This window comes from Eulemur rufifrons, chromosome 14, assembly GCF_041146395.1.
Source record: "Eulemur rufifrons isolate Redbay chromosome 14, OSU_ERuf_1, whole genome shotgun sequence".
NCBI classification, from domain to species: domain Eukaryota; kingdom Metazoa; phylum Chordata; class Mammalia; order Primates; family Lemuridae; genus Eulemur; species Eulemur rufifrons.
In genome coordinates, this window is record NC_090996.1 from 10,205,046 (window position 1) to 10,226,619 (window position 21,574).

The 21,574-nt window shown below is 56.0% G+C and overlaps 2 protein-coding genes across 5 annotated transcripts; one reads left to right on the top strand and one right to left on the bottom strand.

Annotated features, from left to right (window-relative positions):
- Positions 1-364: 364 nt before the first annotated feature.
- Positions 365-9,582, bottom strand: FBXO24 (F-box protein 24). 3 transcript variants are annotated; one of them, XM_069486436.1, is made up of 10 exons: positions 9,254-9,582; positions 6,976-7,074; positions 6,698-6,881; positions 5,509-5,747; positions 5,065-5,299; positions 4,261-4,419; positions 3,876-3,997; positions 3,489-3,620; positions 1,320-1,490; positions 365-980 (listed from the first exon to the last, which is right to left on the bottom strand). In XM_069486436.1, exons 1-10 carry the CDS (start codon positions 9,290-9,292, stop codon positions 618-620), a joined length of 1,743 nt encoding a protein of 580 aa, XP_069342537.1. In that variant the 5' UTR covers positions 9,293-9,582; the 3' UTR covers positions 365-617. The 3 variants fall into 3 exon arrangements, with proteins under 3 accessions (XP_069342537.1, XP_069342536.1, XP_069342538.1); XM_069486435.1 differs by lacking the exon at positions 9,254-9,582 and adding an exon at positions 7,313-7,731; XM_069486437.1 differs by lacking the exon at positions 9,254-9,582 and adding an exon at positions 7,483-7,513.
- A 199-nt stretch (positions 9,583-9,781) lies between these two features.
- Positions 9,782-21,506, top strand: LRCH4 (leucine rich repeats and calponin homology domain containing 4). 2 transcript variants are annotated; one of them, XM_069486445.1, is made up of 18 exons: positions 9,782-10,030; positions 13,533-13,677; positions 13,837-13,963; positions 14,126-14,231; positions 16,944-17,080; positions 17,220-17,332; positions 17,471-17,570; positions 17,845-17,935; positions 18,021-18,097; positions 18,205-18,266; positions 18,375-18,500; positions 18,641-18,709; positions 18,786-18,889; positions 19,031-19,114; positions 19,327-19,412; positions 19,603-19,740; positions 19,829-19,906; positions 20,191-21,506. In XM_069486445.1, exons 1-18 carry the CDS (start codon positions 9,811-9,813, stop codon positions 20,386-20,388), a joined length of 2,061 nt encoding a protein of 686 aa, XP_069342546.1. In that variant the 5' UTR covers positions 9,782-9,810; the 3' UTR covers positions 20,389-21,506. The 2 variants fall into 2 exon arrangements, with proteins under 2 accessions (XP_069342546.1, XP_069342547.1); XM_069486446.1 differs by having other exon boundaries at positions 21,154-21,506.
- Positions 21,507-21,574: the final 68 nt, after the last annotated feature.

A 21,574-nucleotide genomic window follows, 5' to 3' on the forward strand; every position in this document is an offset into this window, starting at 1 on the left:
GACAAATGAGACCACGCTGGCCCAGGAAATAACAGCAAGGAAGAGCGGAGGGGGGTGGACATCACAGGAATGAGGAAAATGGGCTGAAGCGGCCACCTCACGATGGGGATGAGTCTCGTAGACAGAGGATCCAAGCGGGGAAACCAAGCAGTATATGCTGACACAGTTGTTCCAGAAGGCAGGGCCAGGACTTCCAAGTCAAAAAGGCTGAGTGGCCTCTTGGAAAGCGACAGCCAGCTGGAGGGTTCAGGTGCCCTGCCTGAGCTCTGCAACAACTGAGAGCTACAGCAGCTGGTACTCTGCCCTCCCTCGCCCACCTGCCCTGCCCCACGTCCCTCCCAGGCCCCAGGCTTCCAAACTGGGCCTCACTTCAGCTTTTTATTCTATTTGTCCATCAAATCTCTTGTCCATGATAGTCAAGTTGGGGGGCCCCTCCTGGGCAGCCCCCCGAACATTTTACAAAACAGTTTCCTGCCCTACCCTGGCATGTCTGGCAGTCCCCACCCCCTGTGACCCCACCCCATGCACAGACAGTGTTCATTGCTACCACTCCAGCTCTCCCTAGCCCCTGGCCCAGGGCTAGACTCCCTCCAGGGGTGAGGCTAGGAGAGGGGGGATCAGCTCTCAGGGGGTGGGGGGCCTGGGCCACCCCCTCCAGCAGCCCTCTGCAGCATGTCCAGGGCCTCCCAGAAGAAATCCTTCTGTGCAGCCATCAAGGGCATCCAGCCCACGATCTCCTTCATCTTCTCCATGCGGTCCTGCAATGTGGGGCAACTGTGGATCTGGCTGAGGTACTCCTCGCAGGCCCGGGCCGCCCCCCCAGGGTCCTGGGGTGCTCCGGCCCCTAGGCTGGGCTCTGGAGTCCCCACCACCCTGCTGGCTGGCAGGTCCCGATAGGAGGGGTTGTGCTCGATGTCATGGCTGGACAGCATGTAGAGGCACTCTCGGGTGGAACAGAGGGAGCAAGCACACAAAGGGACCTTGGAGGAGAGAAGAGGCGTGGCTGAGCGGGCCTTTCATTGCAGGGGTCCCAGGGAGCTGGGGCTAACCCGCCTGTTATGTTCTTCCCTCTTACTCCAGCCCTGAGCCAGCAAGTGAGCTACAGCTGGCTAAGTCCCAGGGTCATGTGAGGTCGGATGAGGCCAGCAGGGTCTGCTAAGTGAGAGAGCCGTGCTGCGTGGCAGGAAAGGGAGGTGGGATGGTGCTGGGGTAATGGGACCTCTGGGTCCCTGCAGGAGTCCCAGCTACAGCCCTGTGGGCCACTTGGCCCTACTGCTCTTGCCTCCCCTGGTTGCCCACGTGCCTGACCCTGCTCTGACCTTGATGTGGAGCTTGACGAAGGAGGCACTTCCTTTAGGCCAGCCGGGTAGGCGGCCCCCAGCCCCACAGCCGCAGCCCAGCAGCTCCTTGCTGAAGTCTGAGCCCTGGCTCAGCACCAGGGAGTGGTTGAGGCCGCACCACAGGGCAATGGGACATTGCAGATAATGTACCTGAGGACACATGGCCAGGGTCCCTGAGTGGAAGACACCAAGTGACTGGGGGACCCAGGCCTGAGAAGGGTGACTGGAAGACCCAGGCAGAATGTAAACTAGGGAAGGAAGAGGTCTCCCCTGCTGACCCCTGTAGCCCCCAAGAATCTGGCCACGTGGGGTTTCATACTTCTCTTTGTACCTCATTTTTGTTCCCCAGACAATAAGCAAGCTCCTTGCTCGAGCCCAGGGCCTGCTATCTAGCCCCTTGTTCTCAGCCCGAGGGTCTGTGCCAGTTCTCTCATCCTGCCTTCCAGCCTCAGGGGAGAGGACTAGCCTTCCTCTTCCCCAGGGTTAAGGCCCCTCTCCCTCCTGGTGCAATTCCAGGTTAGCGCCCCTGAGGAAGGACCTTCCTTCTCTAGCATTTTCAATTTGTCACATCATTCTCTTCCAAAATGGCCACCCTATTTTGAGAAAACATTTCCATCTGATGCCAGCTGCCTCCTATCTCTCTCTTTTAAGCAGCATGGTTGGTTACATGACCACACTGAGGTTGACCACATTCTTGTTCCTTACCACAGCCAGTCTTTCCTGAACCTCCTTGTGATCTGGCTTCTCTCCCTACCACGCTACTGGCATGCTCTCTCCAATGGCACCTGACCTCCCAGCTGCTAAATCCCAGGGCCTCTCCTGCTTGCTCATTCTCCTGACACTGTTAGTGCTTTAATTCTGAAGACACAGATAAGTAATTTATGGTCATTATAGGAAACTTACAAAATATTGGCAAGCAAAAATTAAAAAATCACTGGAAATCCCACCACCATTAACATCTTGCTAGATAGTCTTCACTATTGCTTAAATAAACACACATAAGTTGTGTATTTTTAAACAAAAATGGGATGTACTTTGTAAACCATTTCATAAATGTTTTTTCATCTAAAAATATTGCATGACCACCATGTCAATAAATGTACTTCTACAGTGTTGTCACACTGTCACCCTTCTAAGACATGGCGTTAGAGGGGTATGCGTGTGCCTCCTAGCTCAGAAGCATCTCTTCGACACCCCCTGCCTACATGGGCTACTGCCCACAGTTGCTCCTCTATCTCTATTTTTGTGCTTTCAACCTTGTTCTAACTTGGAATCTAATTGCCAGCTAGACATTTCCAATTTAGTGTTTTACTCTCACTGCAGGAAGTTCAAATTCACACTCTTTTTCCTCAAACCAACATCCCTTTCCAAACCTCATGTTTGTTGGTGGTAACATCTTTCTTCCGGAGCCAGCGTTGTCTTATATCCTTCTTCTTACATCTAATAGGTTTTGAGGGTCTGTTTGTTATCTTTGAAAACATCTCCTACATCCATTCCTTTCTATTCTTGTTGCTATGGTACTAGCCCCAGGCCCTTGTCTCAATTGCTGCCATCAGTCAACAGCCTCCCAGTGGGCTTCCACTCTCCGTCCTGTGCACTAAGACCAGCTGACATGTTCTCAGTCACCCCTTGGGCACTGCCTTCTCCTGCTCTAGAACTTGCAGTAACTCTTCCCTAAGTCTCTACCTCTCCAGGCTTGTGCCCACTTATACCACCCCATATCTCACTGATTCCTAATGCTCCATCTGTGCTTTGGTCAGGCCAGTCTTGTCAATGTCCCAGGTACATGCAAGCTTTGTCGCCACCCCCATCCCCATGGAATGTCTTTTCCTACCCCACCTGAATGCTATCTAACCCACGAGGCCCTGCTCACATCTCACCTCTTCTAGTTACTCTAGCCCACCCAGGCCCCCCACCCCTTCACTAAATCCCTACTGCACTTCACAGTGTGCACTGCACAGAACCGACCTCATAGTGCCAACCCAGGGTAAAACCTGCAACAGTCCCACAGGCATTATGTACTGACTGGCTTAACTTTCCTGGGGAGTAGAAAGTGGATTCTATGGAAATTGGAAAAGTGGACAGATCCAGGGGTTAGGGAACTGGAGGAAGGGGGTCAGGATGAGAGCTGCTGGGAAATAGTCTCACCTGTGTGGGTTCCCCTCGGTCCATTTTGTCCCCTGTTCCCAGCTGCCCATATCTGTTATTTCCCTGCATAAATATTCGGCCAAATTCATCCACCAGGCCAAGGTGATTGTAGCCAAGAGCACAGAAAAGAATCTAGGAGGTAAGTTAGAAAAGGGAGGTGGGCATTCAGTTCCCTCCAGACGAATTCTGAGCTCTGCAATCTCCCAACCACTAACGTGCCATTCCCAGCTAATCTCTTTTGGCTATGCCCTCTATGTTAGCCCTCTCTCTGGGTCCCCTGTCCCCCCTGATCAATCATTTGATTCCTGCTCATATTTCAGATCCCTAGTACCTTCCAATCCCTAAAGCCCCACCCCTCTGGTCTGCCCCATCCCTCCAGGATCCTACCTTGGCTGGTAATGAGAGAGCAAGCGGCATCTGCTGGTCCAGGGGGTCAAAGGCTTGAAGGGTCCCAAAGAGATCACGATACACCCCTGGGGTATGCACCTCAAAATACACTCCCCCCTGGTCTGGGGGGTCAGGAGCCCTCAGCTCAGCAGCTTTGGGCACCCATTTCCTAGGGATAAAGCCCCACCTGGGACAAAAACTCCAAGATCCAGAGAGTTTCACACCCACTAGAAATGCATCAGCCGTGATGCCTGGGAACCTAAACACATCTTTTCACTAGGATGCCCGAAGGTTCACCGAAGAGCTTGAATAAGGGTGAAGGGTATCAGTATTTGGAGGGTCTGTCCAAGGCTGGGGAACTGAGAGGAAGGCAGGTGGTTCTTACCCGTGATGTAGAGGGTACTGCTCTGGTTGGAAGCCATGCAGGCCACACGTAGGTGAGGCAGGCAACGGGACACCTTCCTCAGGGCCAGCTGAACTGTGTAGGAACGTGGCTGGTCCAGCTGGGTTTCATTCACTACCAAAGAGTAGATCTTTCCTTCCTCTGGGGTGGTGGTGGGAAGACAGACAATTATGTTGGGGAGAGGACTCTATGATATCCACATTAGCATTCTAATAGACTCCCTAAGCTATTTGGGATGAAACATTTACTGCCCTACAGTGGGGATGGAAGAAAAAAAGTAGAGATGAAATAAGGAACGAATGACCTCAAGTCCCCCAGACTTTGGCAAGACAGGAGAGGGAGAGAAAACCTAGCAGTTAGATTTGGCAGAATCCAATTTGAGTGAGACATCTAGGGATTTAGCGCCCTTCCTAGTATTCAAAAATCTACAGGGTCTCAGGATTGGGGGTGTGGTCAGGCATAGACGACACTGGGAAAGTGAGAAATAGTTTGGGTATAAAGTGAGGTGCCTGGCACGGAGGTTGGGGACATTAGAATTTTAAAAATCAGGCATTCACTGGAGCAGTGGTTTCCAAACTATTGTTTTGGCAGCAGGGCCCTTTATTCACATGAAACATTATGCAGAATCCTAGACTAGAAGACAAGACAAAAACACAGCTATCTGGACTGAGACCAGGGTGAAGTGGCATGCAGAACCCTGTGGGAAAGGCTTCCCACCCACTCTCCTGCGTCAGGGCCTGAAGAATCTACAGGAAGCAATTTGCAAACCACTGCTTTAGGCCACACCTGTGAGGAGCAGTAGAGCCCGCTGGGTCTCCTGACCAACCAGTACAATCTGTTTGAAGCTCATGGAGTGGTGGAATGTCATCTTGAAGACCCGCTGCCCACTGGACTGCAGATAGACCTCAACACAGTCGCAGGCCCGGCTGCCAGTTGTGCCTACCACCCCGGGCTGCTCCCGTGTGGCCAGGACGTAGAGGTATTTACGGTAAACTGTGTCACATCTTGGGTCTGAGGCAAACTGTGGGAAAAGGATGGGAATGAGGCTGGGGCAACTGGATCCTGGGGCAGGAGATGAGAGACTTGGGTCCTGGGTTGAGAAATGAGCACTTGTTTTCAGGTTCCTGGTGTGGGAGGGCAGATGTCCTGAGGAAGACTCCTCAGGACTGGTGGGGGCCTGGGTCACTGGAGGAGGGGTGGGTTCTCAGCTGCCAGGGTTCTGCTACTCACATCCTTGGCTCCGCGACACAACACAACATAGCGGCAGGCCCGCTTCCACTGGATCTGGCCAAGGGTGGAGGAGACCAGGGCGTTTTTGAGGAAGAAGAGGGTTCCCACGTAGTCAAGAATGAAGACATGGTCCTTTGTAGGCAAGAAGCGGCGGTAGCCATGGGCTAGCAATGGGGCCACGCTCTTGCTGAGACAGCGGCGGCGACCTCCAAATGCCTGGAAATACAGGCCCTTTGTGTCTGGAAGAGGGAAGAAGATGGAAGGTTTAAGGGATGGAAATGACAAAAGGGAGATGAGTCAGAGCTTGGGCAAACTAGATTTCTCAGACATCTTGGTATTTAGCTCCTCCCCATCCCCAGGACTGGGGAACAGACCCCTTCCAAAAGAGATGTGGAAAGAAAGATTGGATTACATCCCATGTGTGAACTTTAGTTTCTGCCCCACCTCCGCCCAGGGCCACATACATGCTTCTTAGGGAACACCTCTTTGGTCCAACCTTGCATCAGAGACATTAAGGAAATAAAATAGAGATACAGAAAGAGGCAGAAAGAGGAGGGAAAAGGGATGATCAAGGAAGGCCAGTCACCCTTTGTTGCCCTCAGCGCTAGATCTGCTATCTGGATTCCTCTTCTCCCAGGAGTGAAAGGAAGTAATTGGATAGGGGCTCCCTGGAGGGGAATGGTTTTAGAGCATGGTTCTTAAGCTGGCAGTGATTTTGTCCCTCAGGGTACACTGGTTGTCACAATACGGGAGTTGCTACTGGCACCTAGTGGGTAGAGGCCAGAGATACTGCTAAACATCCTACAATGCACATGACAGCCCCCTACAACAAAGAATTATTTCACCCAATATGTCAATAGTGACAGAGTTGAGAAACCCTCATTTAGAGGAGGGAAAACTCCATATTTGGGGAGTGGGGGCTGCATCTAGGGTAAGATTGGGACAGTTTGAATACAAAGACTTGGCAGGGATGCTAATGGGGGCTATGGGTGGGACGCCTATTGGAAGGTGGCTCTAGAGACTTGGAAGAAGTACGCCATGGAGTATGTTTGAATTGGACATGTGTCTTCAGAGAAGAGGGGACCTAGAAGGATGGCTGGGAATGCAGAGGTCATCAGGCAACTTTATAGAGCAGGAAGGATAGGTAGGACAGAGGCCAGGAGAAATGGAGGTTCGGGGGAAGGTATACAGTTAAGAATGGCAGCTCTCTTCCAGGGCCGGACCCCAGAACCCTGCTCTCGGAGGCGTGGACTGAGCCTGCGACAGATGCGTCTCCACACGCCCTCAGCATCGCACACTTCGTGAAAGTAGTGGCAGGTCTGGCCTAGGGCGACTACATCTCTGACTGGGAGGAATGAGACGATGTGCTCCACCTGGGGGCAAGAGCAAGGAAGCAGGAGTCATTGGCAGCCCCTCTGTAGTCTGGCCCCCAGTCCTATCGTTCTCAATATCCCCCCCAGGACTCACCAGCTCTGGGGGGAACAACTGAAAAGAAATTGGGTTCCCTCTCCCCTTCTTCTCTTCACCCCCAGGCTCTGGGCCACAAGAAGGGCAGCTCCGCTTCACCTACCCAAGGAGAAGGGGGAGCATGGGGGTTCCGTGAGGGTCCCACCTTCTCTTCTCCTTCTCTCAGCCTGTCTTTTGTTAACTCCTATCTTGGGGCTCATCTGACTCCAGCTTGGTGCTGTCAAATCCTCCCATCTCTCTCTCCAGGTCCACGGGCCATCCCTCCCTGTCTGCCTTGTTCCTTGGCCCAGCTGCCCTAAATAACCCCTCCCCGATCTCTTGTGTTCACCTCCCTCACCCTGAGCCCCTCCTCCCGTCCGCACAGCCCGGTGAATTTTGGCAGCTTCCGTCTCCGGCTTCTCCTCACCATCCTGACTGCCCCCTCCCTGCTCCTGCCCTCATCTCTCCAGGCCCCTTGGCCCCCCGTACTCGGCTCCCTGGCCCCTGGCCCTGCTGCCTTTCCCACACCATGTCCCCTTCCTGGGCTTGGGGGACCTCTGGGGCCCCTCTGCCTCCTAGGCCCCTCCCCCATGGAGTCTGGGGCAAACAAACCTCTCTGTGACCTCACTGTCCAGCCACTGTGACCTAGTCTCCTTAACCTTGCCCGGGGAAATTATCTCTTAGACAGCTCCTGGGTTCTAGCTCATCTCAAGTCCTCTGAAGGCTCCAAGGATATGCTTTCTACTGGAGAAATAAAGTGTGAACTACTGGTCCCTGAGGCCTTTACTTTCAGGGAGTAGCAGGAGGTTTTCCCACTTGAGGCCCTTTTAGCACTAACTCTGCAGAGAAACACTGCTGAATTCTTCACATCTCAGCAGGCTGGGGCCTCCAGACATTTGTAGCTCAAGAGTATAAACTCAAAATAAATAAATAAAAAGTATAAACTCAGTTTGACAGGTGAGAGGGAAAGGTGCTTAATGACCACTTAGCTCACAAAAGCATGCACCAGATGTCAGGGGGTACAATTCAGCACAAACTCTTTACAGGCTCTTGAAAAACATTTCCAAAAGCTGACTGCTTTCCTGGGGGACAGTGACACCATTGCAAGTATGAAGGGCAACCTATTAAGGTGGCAGAAAGGGATGGATTTACTCTGATAGCTTAGGATCTCTTCCAGAATCTCCGCTAGTAGCTTCATCTTATGGGAGGTGACATCTATGAGGAGAAACAGCAGAGGCCGGGGTTGGGCCTGTTCATGTCGGGGCAGAACATCTGCACCAACTAATCCAAGGACCAGCTGGCTCTTGCTGGAGCTCAGAGGAACTCAGTCCTGCAGGACAACCGGCTCTCTGCAGGTAGCACAGATCCATTCATTCACTGCGCTAACAGGCTGGCCACCCGATCAAACTCCTTTATGTATGGTGACTAGCAAACAGCAAGACTGGGATACCTAAGATGGAATTTTAACAATTCAATAACTGTTTAGGAATATCAACATCTGAGATGTGCTTTAGAAGAAAGCAACTTAAGTGCCTTGTGGCTGGGCAACTATCAACATATGAAGGGGACTATGGGACTTATGCCACTAAAAAGGAAGTTAAGATTTCTAAGTGGACAGAAAAAGTATTTTCCGCTTCCTCTTGCATTTGGGTCCCCTTTATTCACTCTATTTCACTCCAGGAGACAAACAAGAGGTTGTGAATAGAAAAAGTCCCCTGTGGAAGCTGAGGGGATGGGGAAGGGCTCTGCGTGGAGGATTGAGACCTGGCTTCTAGGGGCAGCTGTCAGCAACTTGCTGTTTGCTCTTGCTAACACATCAACTTCACTCTGCCTCAGTTTCTCCATTCGTAAAAAGAAGGGCTTGTTCTAAGTGATGGTCCTTTCTAAGCCTCTGAAGTCTTCAGGTCTGGTTATCCCAATTCCTGCCTACGAGGAAGCCTTCTCTGGCGAGGCTGGCAGGCCAGGCAACACTCCACCTACTCCGTCCTCCGCGAGTCGGGCGTCTCCAGGCTCTGGGAAGCCGCCCGCCCTCACACGGCTCGGGGGTCCTGAGACCCTTGTAGGGCCTCAGCCCCCGCAGCCGGAAGTAGCCTGCGCGACCCCTTCAGCTGCGACAACCGCCTGCGCACTGGCTTCGGGCAGTCACCTGGCTTCTTTCGAGCTCTCTCACCCCCTCGACCCTGGCTAGCTTCCTAATACGTCCGGCTCGCACTCGCTACGCCAGCCCCGCACTGAACTCCCAGTCGGCCCAGCGCCCCGCGCTCACATTCTTTACCTCAGTCTCAAAGTTCTAGCTCACCCGCCTCCTCCTTAGCGAAGGGACCGCCTTCTCGCCCATGCTATTGGTAGGTAGAGCCTTTCCTCAGAGAAGAGACCGGGCCAGGTTCCCTCCGGAGGACTTAATTGGCCTTCTTGACAGTCACTCGCCTCTATCTGGCTTGCGATTGGTCTTCGTTGGTAGGCGCTCCCTGCTTGCTGTCTCTCGGCTTCTAATCCCTCCTAGTTGAGCGCCAGAGTCCCCGCCTCCTGGTTGGACCTGATTGGCTCCGTCTTCAGCCCTAAGCATTGTGATTGGATGCGGCTGCGCGGGGCGGGACGGCCTGGAGCGACGGCCGTTGGCGAGCGCTCCATTCTAGCCCCCCTCCCTTCTCTCGCCAGGCCCCAGCGCTGGAGGCTCCACCCCCCCGGCGGGTTCTGATTAGCCGCTTCTGACGCGTCTCGGGACCACGATTGGTCCGTCGGGTCCCTGACCTCGCTTCCTCCCCCGTGAGGCGACTACGGCGGCTCCAAGGAGGGGGAGGGGGAAGGAGGGACGGCCGGTCCCGTCAGTCAGGCAGCGGTAGCCGCCGGGAGCGGATGGCGGCGGCGGTAGCAGCTCCTCTCGCCGCCGGGAGTGAGGAGGCGGCGGCCACGACCTCCGTGCCAGGGTCTCCGGGTCTGCCCGGGAGCCGCAGTGCAGAACGGGCCCTAGAGGAGGCCGTGGCCACCGGAACCCTGAACCTGTCTAACCGGCGCTTGAAGCACTTCCCCCGGGGCGCGGCCCGCAGCTACGACCTGTCAGACATCACCCAGGCTGGTGAGTGCGCCCAACCCGGGCCCGACCGGGACCCTCATTTGCATAGACCCGCCCCCGTTTGTTCCCCGCCCAGCCCGGGAGTCTGGCCCGCCCCTCACCTGGCCGTCGGGCTTCTGGCCCCTCCTGATTGGCATAGGCCTGCGACCACCCCCTCCCTGCTTTAAGAACCCCTAGACAATGAACGCACTTCTGGTTTACACAGAACGCCCAGCGTCTCTGGCCGAGCGTTGTGAGAGATTCTCCCCCTTCTCCTTATTTGCATATCTGCACACCTGTGGAATGGTCCCACCTCTCACCTGGTTGGCTCATTTGCATGATCTCTTCACCCTCAGCTCTGATCGGTCCATAAAGCAGCCCCCACGAGCTCCTCTCACCACTCAGTTCTCTCCCTCCTCCTTGTCTCCAACTCCTTCCCCCGTTCCACCGAGATCTGAGCAGCCCCAGGTACCCCCTTCCCATGGATTCCTCCTCACACCTGATGTTTCTGCTTACTTTGCCGTTGTCCCACCCGCTAAGGTCGCTGGCCCGCTCCACTCTTCACCCAGCCAGCCTTTGGGAAAGAAGCAAGTCTACCTCCCCTAACACTTTTCTCCCTGAGCTCTTGCCTATTATCTATTATCCCTGACCCCCTTATCTGAGACTCCTCCTCCTTCTTGCATGTGTGAGGTCACTGTTGAGCCTGTGACCTCATAGGGACTCTAGAATTCCCATTTTAGTTTCTACTTTCCCTCAGGGGAGGGACTGGAGGCAGCTACTGAAAGGAAGGAAATCTTATCTCTTAGCTGGGAGTGCTGGAGAGATGGCCACTATCCTTCCACTCCCCCACTCACAGGATCCCTCTAATCGTGCTCTCTCCACCCTGGTGTTTTGACATGGTGTGGGGGGGGGCACTCCTTTATGACAGGTGAGTCAGGCCTCAGCTGCTCAGGAGGCAGCCTGTGACCTTGGGCTGGCAGCTGGGGGGTGGGGATCAGGAGAAGGGAGGAGCACCACATTCCCCAAGCCCCACCCCAACCCAGGCTGGTGGGTGAGAGGGACTCCTCCTCCTCTCATCCTGGGGCTGGGGACAAGGGCTGGATGAAGGGGCACATTTCTCCTCAAGCAGGTGCCTGCTCATCTGCACACTCAGGCTGGCACAGACACTGTCTCTCTCCCCTGTTGTTCTGGGGAGAGCCAGTTTAAGCACTGCCACTTGTCTTGCCTAGTACTCGATGAGTGAGTTCAGGGAATGGTTGAGCCCCAGGAGCCATTCCCATCCCTCTCAGTCCCTGCCCACCCCCCACCTAACCCCCAGCTCCAGATTGACCTCGGCAGCTGTGTGACACTCGCTGTCTGTTCCCTTTCCCCTCCCCCTTGCTTGTTTTTTGACAAAGACCAAATGTTATTCCTTACTTCCTTAGGGCTCTGTCTCAGTGAGTGGACTCTTGGGGAAAACTACCCAGAACTCCTCGGCCCCTCCCAGCTCCTACCCACTCCCGCCCTCCTCCCCCAGCACATTCCGGCTCAGGGTGCAGCCAGTGCTCCTGTGAGTTTGCTTGTGTGAACTGGGAACATCCCAGCTTCCTGAGAACCCCTCTGTGCTCTCAGTCCTTTCCAGACCCAGGTTCTAGACCAGGTAGGGTCTATCTTGCCCAGAACCCTTTCCTCTGTGCCCAAGCAGGGTGCTCATATCCTGGGGCAGAAAGGGGAAGTGACAAAAACATACAGTTGCCCATACCCTGCCCTCCACATCTCCTTGCCATCCAAACCAGACTGAAAGCCTCAGTGCTCTGCTGTCCGAATCAGTTTGAACCTGCTGCTCCTGCTTTCTGAGCTCTTTCTGAGTGTCTTCCCTGCATGTTTCCTATGGCTCAGGTCCCTGATGTCCCTTGGACTCCTTCCCAGGGGGGCTGATAGTAGGAAGAATCCTGAGGTGGGGGGAGGGGCTGCTCTAGCAAAGGAGAAGTGTGGTTCATTCTCTCACACACCACATCCTGTGCCCCCTGTGCCCTGCCTCCTCCAGCCTGGGTCCCTTCCACTCCTAGCTTTTGTCCCCGCTACTCCATCAGAGCTTGGTCTCCACCCCCTTCATACACATGCACACACACACACACACACATTTGTGGACGTAGAGAAAGCGGGCATGTGGAGGGCGAGGGTGGCAGGACCAGATGCAGTCCTTCCACTCCCTCCGGAACTGTCATCTCCCGTGCCAGGGCTTCTGTCTGTGTGCACCAGGGTTGGGCACAGAGGAAGAGAGAGTGATTCCTGGAGCACTAGGCTGTCATCTACCCTGGTAAACACAGAGCCTACCAGAGACAGAACCTGACAGAGTGTTTCTCCTTCATTTCCTGTCACAAGACTCATTTCCTTGGGGGATATACCCCAGCTTCCCCTCCTTCTCAACTTTTGCTTGCCCCTCCCTGAGGAAGGCCTTTGAAGAAGCTCTCCCAAGGTCTGTTGCCTGTGACTTCCCCCAGCAAGCCCTGGGCCCCTCCCAGTAAAGGCTGAGCTGAGGAAACAGAAACGCAGGCTTCTGGAGGTCCAAGCAGTCAGTGTCTCTGGATTGGGGGAATCCTGAGGCCCGTCTGCTGGCATTGGGGTAGCCAGCCACTGCTCGAGATAAGGGGGTGGTAATAGACTCTGCCCTCCTTTCCATCTTCTCCTCTCCGTGCCCAAGATGCACCCAAAGGTGCTGATCTCTCGAGGTCTGGGCCAACAAGAGAGGAAGCAGAGGAAGGCCGATGGGGCTGGAAGAGGGAGGGAAGGAGGCCAGCCCCGGCACAGGGGAGCCCAAATGGGAGGGACCTGAGGACGCCAGCTCCCATCTCCAACTTGGTCTTCCTGCCTTCCCTCCCAGTCCTTGGGGATCTGTAATGTCATAGTCCATTGCACCTGGCTTGCTGGTCATAGGGGCTGGTGAAAAACTTGTCCAATGTCAGGGGCCTTATTTAATCTCTAGAGCCAGGATGTCGTGACCGTGGTTCCTCTCCTGTGTTGATAACAAGTTGAGGTAGAGAGGAAGGGCCTTTGACGAGGGTTGGGCTTTCCCAGTTGTCTTCCCCAGGGGTTTTCCATATTCTCTCCTGGAGCCTCCCAGCCTATCACCTTGCTGTTCTCTTGTGAGCACTGACCTTCTCCTATGACCTTTTGCCTTCCACCTCTCCTGGCATCTCAGAACAACAGGAACCACAAGAGGTATAGAATCTAGCCACTCTTCTGGGATAGCTCTTCATTTGTGGATTTGAAAATGGCGTTCATGGTATCCCCTCCACCCAAGTCTTGGTTTCTCCAGCCCAGTAACTCTAAGGCCTTTGCCTTCCCTTTGCCATTCTGGTCATGCTGGGAACGTGCTCCAGTTTGCAGAAGGCTTTGTTATCTCTGCCGGGAGCCCAGGTTTATAGGCCTGATTCTTTAGATCTGCTGGGGTAGGGAGCTGGGCAGCTGGCTCAGGGGAATTCAAGGTCCTCCTGTCTAGGGCTGGGCCTTTCCACAACTCTCCTCTGACACTTGCTTCTCCTAGACCTGTCCCGGAACCGGTTTCCCGAGGTGCCCGAGGCAGCATGCCAGCTGGTGTCCCTGGAGGGCCTGAGCCTCTACCACAACTGTCTGAGATGCCTGAACCCAGCCTTGGGGAATCTCACAGCCCTCACCTACCTCAACCTCAGGTAGGGAGGCAGAGCCAGGGGAGAGTGGGGGGCTTGTCCTTGTCACCTCAAGTACCAATACACACTACCTGGAGTGACCCTCCCGGTGGCCCTGAGAGGAGAGTAGTGCTGGGATGCCATGCCTGGAGAGCCAGCCCACTGCCTTTCTCCCTTCCACAGCCGAAACCAGCTGTCGTCGCTGCCACCCTACATCTGCCAGCTGCCCCTGCGGGTGCTCATTGTTAGCAACAACAAGCTGGGAGCGCTGCCTCCTGACATCGGCGCCTTGGGAAGCCTGCGACAGCTTGTGAGGATGGGAAATGGGGCAAAAAGAGGGAACATTGAACCTGGCACCAGGGACCTTCTGGGTGGAAGCTGGGGAAAGACTGGACTAAAGGCAGGTGGCCAGAGGCAGGGGGGCAGTTTCTGATGATCCTGGTCTCATGAGGACCTGCTTTCCCAATTTCAGGATGTGAGCAGCAATGAGTTGCAGTCCCTCCCCACGGAGCTGTGCAGCCTCTCCTCCCTGCGGGATCTCAACGTCCGGAGGAACCAGCTCAGCACCTTGCCTGATGGTGAGAAAGATGAAGAACTGGAGGGGAGGTGTATGTGTATGTGTCTTAGCTTAGGCTGCTGTAACAAAAATACCATAGACCGAGTGGCTCATAAACAACAGGAATTTACTTCTCACAATTCTGGAGGCTGGAAGTCAAAGACCAGGGTGCTACTGTGGTTGGGTCCTAGTCAGGGCTCTCTTCTGGGTTGCAGACTGCTGACTTCTCGTCATATCCTCACCTGGCAGAGAGCAGAGACAGTCTCTGGGTTCTTTTTCATAAGGGCACTAATCTCATTCATAAGGATTCCACTCTCATAACCCAAGTTACCTCCCAAAGGCCTCACCTCCTGATACCATCACTTGGGGGTTAGGGTTTCAACATGAGTTTTGGGGGGACACAACCATTCAGTCAAAAATAATGTCTCTACCTTGAGGAAGTCACAGGCAAGGAACCTTCAAAGAAGAATCTTGCCTTAGTTGCCCAGGGTTTTGCAGTATATAAAACAAACTGTAAATGATCATATTTGATCTTGACCATAGTGACCGTCTGAGGCTGGCAAGACGTGGATTTTAGCTCTATTTTAGAAATGTGGAAACTGGCATAAAAAGGGGAGCAGGTGAGTGCATCGGCTCCAGGTAGAATCTCAAGGTTGTAAGCGGCCTTCATGGTCACGAGGGTCACCCCTCACTCCAGCAGGAGCCCTTAAACACCTGAGTCAGCTAGTGCCCTTTGCCTCCTCCCCAGAGATTCTGGGGCTACATGCTGGAGCCCAGGCAGTCCCATTTAAGAAGCTAATTGAGACGCATCAACATTTGATAGCCTCTGCTCCAAAGTCGGCACAACTTCTTTTATTCAGCCGGTGTTGTTTTTTTGTGCATGTGCTTCCTGTGTTTCAGTTTTTGTGCGTGTGCTTCCTGTGTTTTAGTTTTCGTGTGTGTGCTTCCTGTGTTTTAGGTGGCTACCACAGGTAGATGTGGGTGGTGTGACTAAGGTCTGGGGCCATCACCTAAGGATTTAATGGCTTAATAGGGAGAGAGAGACATTCAGAGGGAAGTGCTAGGGAGGGATACTTAAAGAGCCCTGAGAGCTGGAGGGGAGGCAGCACTGGCTCTGCCCGGGGAACCTGGGGAAAACTTGACCTGGAGGTGTGGGTGCAGGCGCAGCAGGAGCCGGCCTTTGAAGGAGATGTCGCCAGCCTTCTGTATCCAGGCAGAGGAGCCACCACGTGCAAAGTGTGGAGGTGGGAGGGAACACAGTCCAGCTGGAATGTGGCTAGAAAGGCAGGCCAAGCCTAGGCAGGAAGGGCCTGTGTGGCCCCTCGACCGAATCCAAACTTCACAGAACAAATCCCTTTATTCTGTAAAATTTGGATTCTGTCAAAAGGCCACACTCAAGGATCCAGAAGGCCACATGTGGCCCCAAGGCTGTAGGTTCCCCACCCCTGGAAGAGACTGAACTTGTAGGCTAGGCGAGGTGGCTCACGCCTGTAATACCAGCACTTTGGGAGGCCAAGGCAAGAGGATCACTTGAGGCCAGGAGTTTGAGACCAGCCTGGGCAACATAGCAAGACCTTGACTCTACAAAAAATAAAATAATTAGCCAGGCATGGTGGTGTGCACCTGCAGTCCCAGCTACTCGGAAGGCTGAGGCAGGAGGATCACTTGAGCCTGGGAGTTGGAGGTTGCAATGAGCTATGATGATGCCACTGCACCCCAGCCTGGGTGACAGAGCAAGACCCTATTTAAAAAAAAAAAAGGGGGTCATGGGCTTGAGGGGGTTGAACTTGGTTTGAAGAATAAGAGAGGAGTCAGGTGGTCATTGTTTTTTCTGCCTCTCCTCAAGCCCTTTCTGCATCTGCCCTTTTCCTCCCACGGCAGGAGGGGTATAAATAAGCATTTAGTCAAGGCTCTTTGTGGGCCATAAAAAGAGATCCAAGCAAAATGCCCTGGGGACACTGAGGCAGGAGCAATGAATTCTGTGAACCTGGAAAGATTCACAGAGGAGGTGACGTTTAAGCTGAACCTCACAAGATGCATGGACAGGAAAATGGAGTTCTCCCAGCTGAGCAAACAGCACTTGGAAAGGCCCAGAAGCTGAGGGACTGGAGGGGTGGTCATTGAGGTGGGAAACGTGAGCAGCACCAGATATTCTTTTATTCAGACCTTGACCACGCTGGGCTAAGGAGCTGTGACTTTTATTGTGTCTAAAGCCACCACGAATCCAGACTGTGCCTTTTTGAGAATTGGTCAAAGGCACCCCTCCCTGTGGGCAGGCAGAGCCTCGCTGAGGATGCAGGGCTGGGCGAGTACAGGGCAGATGGGACTGGGTGGTCCTTGGCTGGGCACAACCCACCCAACCTCAGCAGCCAGGGAGGTCGTGGGAGGTGTTTGAGCAGTGGGTATCACGGTTTGGTTTGTGTCTTGTGCTGCCACGTGAGAAGGAAGGATTGGTTGAAGCGTAGGGTGGGAAAGTGAGGAATGAGGAAGGACGCGCGTGGGCCGAGCAGGAGCTGAAGTCCAGGGGCCCTTCTCAGGAGGCGCAGCTCAGAAGGTAGACTGGATCTGAGCGGAGAGAGGAGCAGAGAGGTTGTTCCTAGAGAATGACCCGAGCCACCCTGGGGAGAGACTGTGATGGGCCGAGGGGTGACCGTCTGGCCAGAGCAGAGGGTGAGGAGGTGAGCACAGGGCCCCTCCTTGGGCACGCTCCTGACTCTTCCCTCACCCACCCCAGAGCTGGGGGACCTTCCTCTTGTCCGCCTGGATTTCTCCTGTAACCGTGTCTCCCGCATCCCGGTCTCCTTCTGCCGCCTCAGGCACCTGCAGGTCATTCTGCTGGACAGCAACCCCCTGCAGAGCCCGCCTGCCCAGGTGAGGCGCGGGCCTGGGTGGACCAGGGGACAGGGATGAGGCTGGGCAGGAGTGAGGGTGATCCCTTCGGTAGCCGAGCAGGATCTGGGGAGCCGCCCTCCCTCCCCTCACTCCCACGTGTGTGCCTCCTCACACGCAGATCTGCCTGAAGGGGAAACTTCACATCTTCAAGTACTTGTCGACAGAGGCTGGGCAGCGCGGGTCTGCACTAGGGGACCTGGCTCCTTCTCGGCCCCCGAGTTTCAGTCCCTGGTAAGTCCTAGGTGTAACGGAAGAAGCACCTGGATACTTAATTCCCCTTCCTGGCACCAAGGACCTTGGTTTCTGGAGGGAGGATGAGGGAGTTGCTGCCCAGCATAGGACTGACCAGACCTCCTTGGCTGGCCCCAGCCCTGCTGAGGATTTATTTCCGGGACGTCGGTACGATGGCGGGCTGGACTCGGGCTTCCACAGCGTTGACAGTGGCAGCAAGAGGTGGTCTGGAAATGAGGTAAGGGTCTCCTTTCCAAGAGATTGGGGGTGTCAGTCCTGGGAGAGAACCTCTGAGCTGGGGACCCTTTGCTTGGTACCTCCAAATCCCAGAGTGTCAGACGGTGGCTGGAGCTGTGTTCTCTTCCTTCCTGCTCCCCAGTATTCTGGGGAAGGGCTGGCTCAGCAACAGACCCCAATCTCAGTCCCACACAGGACCGTGTAGGCCCTGAACCCCTGCAAGCCCCAGCCCTGCAGAGAGGCTGTGTCCCATCTCGGCATCTCTGCCCTTACAGTCAACGGATGAGTTTTCGGAGCTGTCATTCCGGATCTCAGAGCTGGCCCGGGAGCCTCGGGGGCCCAGAGAAAGGAGGGAGGATGGCGCTGGTGAGTAGCGGAGTCAGCCAGGGAGGGGAGTGGTGGGCGAAAGCCTGAGGGCCCCCTGCCTGCTGACATGCCCCGGCCTCTCCAGCTGACGGAGACCCTGAGCAGATCGACTTCATTGACAGCCACGTCCCTGGAGAGGACGAAGAGCGAGGTGCTGCTGAGGTGAGGGTCCAGCCGTGTCTCTGCCAGGAGAGGGGGAGCTGGAGGGAGGAGATAGTGCAGGGGTGAGGGCACAGGCCTCCTCAGCCTCTCTGCTGTTCTCTCTTCAGGAGCAGCGGCCACCCGAACTAAGCCCTGTGGCAGGGGATGGGGAGAGGGCACCAAGCAGCAGGTACCCCAGAGCCCCCTGCGCCAGCACCACTGCCCGTCCTCCCGGCCTCCTGCACCTCTCTCCTTCCCCGACCCCAGGGCCTACCGCTCTCCTGTCTTGGCCCCTTAGGCGGGAGGAGCCAGCAGGGGAGGAACGTCGGCGCCCAGACACCTTGCAGCTGTGGCAGGAGCGGGAGCGGCGGCAGCAGCAGCAGCAGCAGCAGAGCGGGGCGTGGGGCGCCCCCAGGAAGGACAGGTGTGGGCACAGGCTCCGCTGGGGCTGTTGCTGGATGGTGGGACCTGGAAATGGATGGAAACGAGCCCCTCCTGAGTGCTTTGCTCCAGAGTTGGTGGCCCTGAAGGGCACGCTGACTCCACCTCTCCTCGCTGTTGCAGTTTCCTGAAGCTGGGGACCAGGACTGCTGGGGGAGGAGCTGTCGCCTTGTCCACTCAAGCCACCTACAAGTAGGTTTCCTCCGGAGTCTTCTTCCTGCACCTCCTTCCCAACCATCCTCTCTAATTCTCTTCTGTCTCTCCTTAGCGGCACACCAAAGTCCAATGCCACCCAACTGGGAGCCACAGGGGGACAGGGAACCCCCTCCCCTGCCTCTGCCTCCCAGGAGCCCCTTCCTATAGCTGGACCAGGTGGGACAGGGCTTTGGGAAGAGAATGGGAGGCTGTGTAGGTGAGGGGCTGGTTGGGACCTGGTGGCCTGAGGGAAGAGTGGGATATGGAGTGGATGTCTCTTTCACATGCCCTGTCCCTGTCCCTGGCTCTGGCCCTCAGCGACAGCACCTGCTCCCCGGCCGCTCGGCTCCATTCAGAGACCAAACAGCTTCCTCTTCCGTTCCTCCTCTCAGAGTGGCTCAGGTGGGTCTCCCCACCTTTCCAGCACTGACCCAGCCCTAACCAGGACTAACTGCCGGGCTGTGTCACCCTTCTGGCCTGGGATTTCTCTGAATCTGTTGTGTTGAAAAGCCCGCAAGCAGGGAGACAGTGGTGTGGGTGTCAAACCACTGGGACCCAGCCACGAAGTCCACGGTGAGTAGTGGAGACAGCCACGTGCTCCCCTCTCCTCCTAGGCCCTTCCTCGCCAGACTCTGTCCTGAGGCCTCGGCGATCCCCCCAGGTTCCGGACGAGAAGGAATTAATGGCTCAGCTGCGCCAGGTAAGCAGAGGTGGGATCCGTGTGGGCAGGGCCTGGGCTCCACCTGGCACCTCCTTGGTTTTCCTTCCTCAGGACCCAGGCCTCCCTCAACGTCCTCTTTGTCCCCTGGTACTTACCCTGAGGACAGAAAGGGGCAGGCATGAGTTCCTTCCTATCTCTGACCTGCTCCTTTGTCTCCCCTGCCTCCCAGGTCCTCGAGTCACAGCTGCAGCGGCCCCTGCCTGAGGACCTGGCCGAGGCTCTGGCCAATGGGGTCATCCTCTGTCAGCTGGCCAACCAGCTGCGGCCCCGCGCTGTGCCCTTCATTCACGTGCCCTCACCTGCCGTGGTCAGTAGGGGCCAGGGCAGGAAGTAGGGGACAGAACAGGGGTTGCCTGTGGCCTCTCCCTTTACCCTCTTTTCTTACCCACCCCCAGCCAAAACTCAGTGCCCTCAAGTCTCGGAAGAATGTGGAGAGTTTCTTAGAAGCTTGTCGAAAAATGGGGGTGCCTGAGGTATGGGGGCTGTTCTCTAAAGAGTGGCAGCATCCTGGGCTGAGCCGAGCACTTTGCATGGATGGTGGGGTTCCCCTCACAGGGGTCTGCTCCCAGAAATAAGCATGTCCTCGTGCCCCCGCCCTGCATGTCCCCTGCCCTGCATGTCCCCTGCCCTGCATGCCTGCACGTTGGCGTGGCTCTGGCCTTGGCATGTGAGGGCAGGGGGTGGGAAAGATTGTCTTGCTGCTGCTGTTGACGTCTGTCCTTTGTCCTTGTCCATCTGCCCTACTCTCCCTCCCCAGGCTGACCTGTGCTCGCCCTCGGATCTCCTCCAGGGCACCGCCCAGGGGCTGCGGACCATACTGGAGGCTGTGAAGCGGGTGGGGGGCAAGGCCCCCCCGCCCCTCTGGCCCCCCTCTGGTCTGCGCGGCTTCATCTTCTTCTACGTGGTCCTCATGCTGCTGCTCTATGTCATCTACACTCGGCTCCTGGGTTCCTAGGACCCGAAGTCACCCCTCCCCCACCCTCCTCCTCCCCCCTTTCTATTTATAAGACTCCTGCTCAACCCCACCCCCACCGGTGGTGCCTTCAGCCCCTACCAAAGACACTAGTGTACCCCCTTCACAGACACTGACCTCAGAGGCCCCACTCTGGTGCCCCCAGACCCTGGGCCCCCAGCCTCTGGCCTCCCTCCTCCAGCCCCCAGTGGTCCCCACCCTTGCAGTGCTGATGGGGCTTTCATGCTCCGGCCCCTGCCCTTGTTTCCCCAGAGGGGTGCCAGGAGCCTTGACTCTCTCCCTTACTCTGTGACCTCCTCTCCCCCCCCCCCCCCCCCGCTGCCCTGGGGGGCTAAATTATCTCTATTTTGTAGAGAGAACTCTATATTTGTAGTGATGCAGGGCCCAGGCTGGGTTCCTGTCTCTATGTATAAACTGTACAGACTGTGGCCGCCTGTGTGTGTGTTTGTGTCTGCTCCCGTCGCTGGCCCTGGCAGTGGCCCTGGCGGACCTCTGTGTGTCAGCCTGCCTGCTCCAACATTTCCCTCTGGGGATGACAGGCCTCTCCTGCCCCCTGAGCCTGGACCCCTGTGTCATCTCCCTTCTGTTATCTGCTGGCAGCTTCCTTGCATTTCATTGTCCCCAAGTCCTGGGTGCACAGTGTCTGCCCAGGATGCCCCTGACCTTTGACTCCTACACCTTGCCAGGGCAGGGAAGCTGAGCAGAGTGGGTGACAAGGGGGAAATTAACCCGGGCCCCTCCCCCCAGGAGTCCCTGTGCCAGCCCCACCACATCCTGGAAGAGGAGGGGGCCCCAGGAAGGGGCCTCCCCCACATCGCTGCTGTCGTCCACGCACTGCTGGAACGGCCTTAGGGGTAGCGCGTTAGGCGCGCAGGGCCCGACCGCCGGGACCCCAGAAACAGAAGACACACCTGGGCTCTGCCCTCTGACAAGGACTTACTTGGTGAGGGCGGCCTCGGGCCTGGCCCTGAGCCTAGGCTCCGTGGCCTGCCTGGCTGGCCATTCCGGGGCGGCCGAGGTTCTGGGTGGAAGGCCCAGCGGATGTCGTGTCAAGCGCAATAAAGGGAAGCCGGAAGCTCTCTAAGTGGCCCTCAGGTGTGAATGTGTCTGTGAGTGGGCGCGAGTGTCACGCGGACGTGGGTCGCTTGGTTCCGCAGCGCCCTGCGCG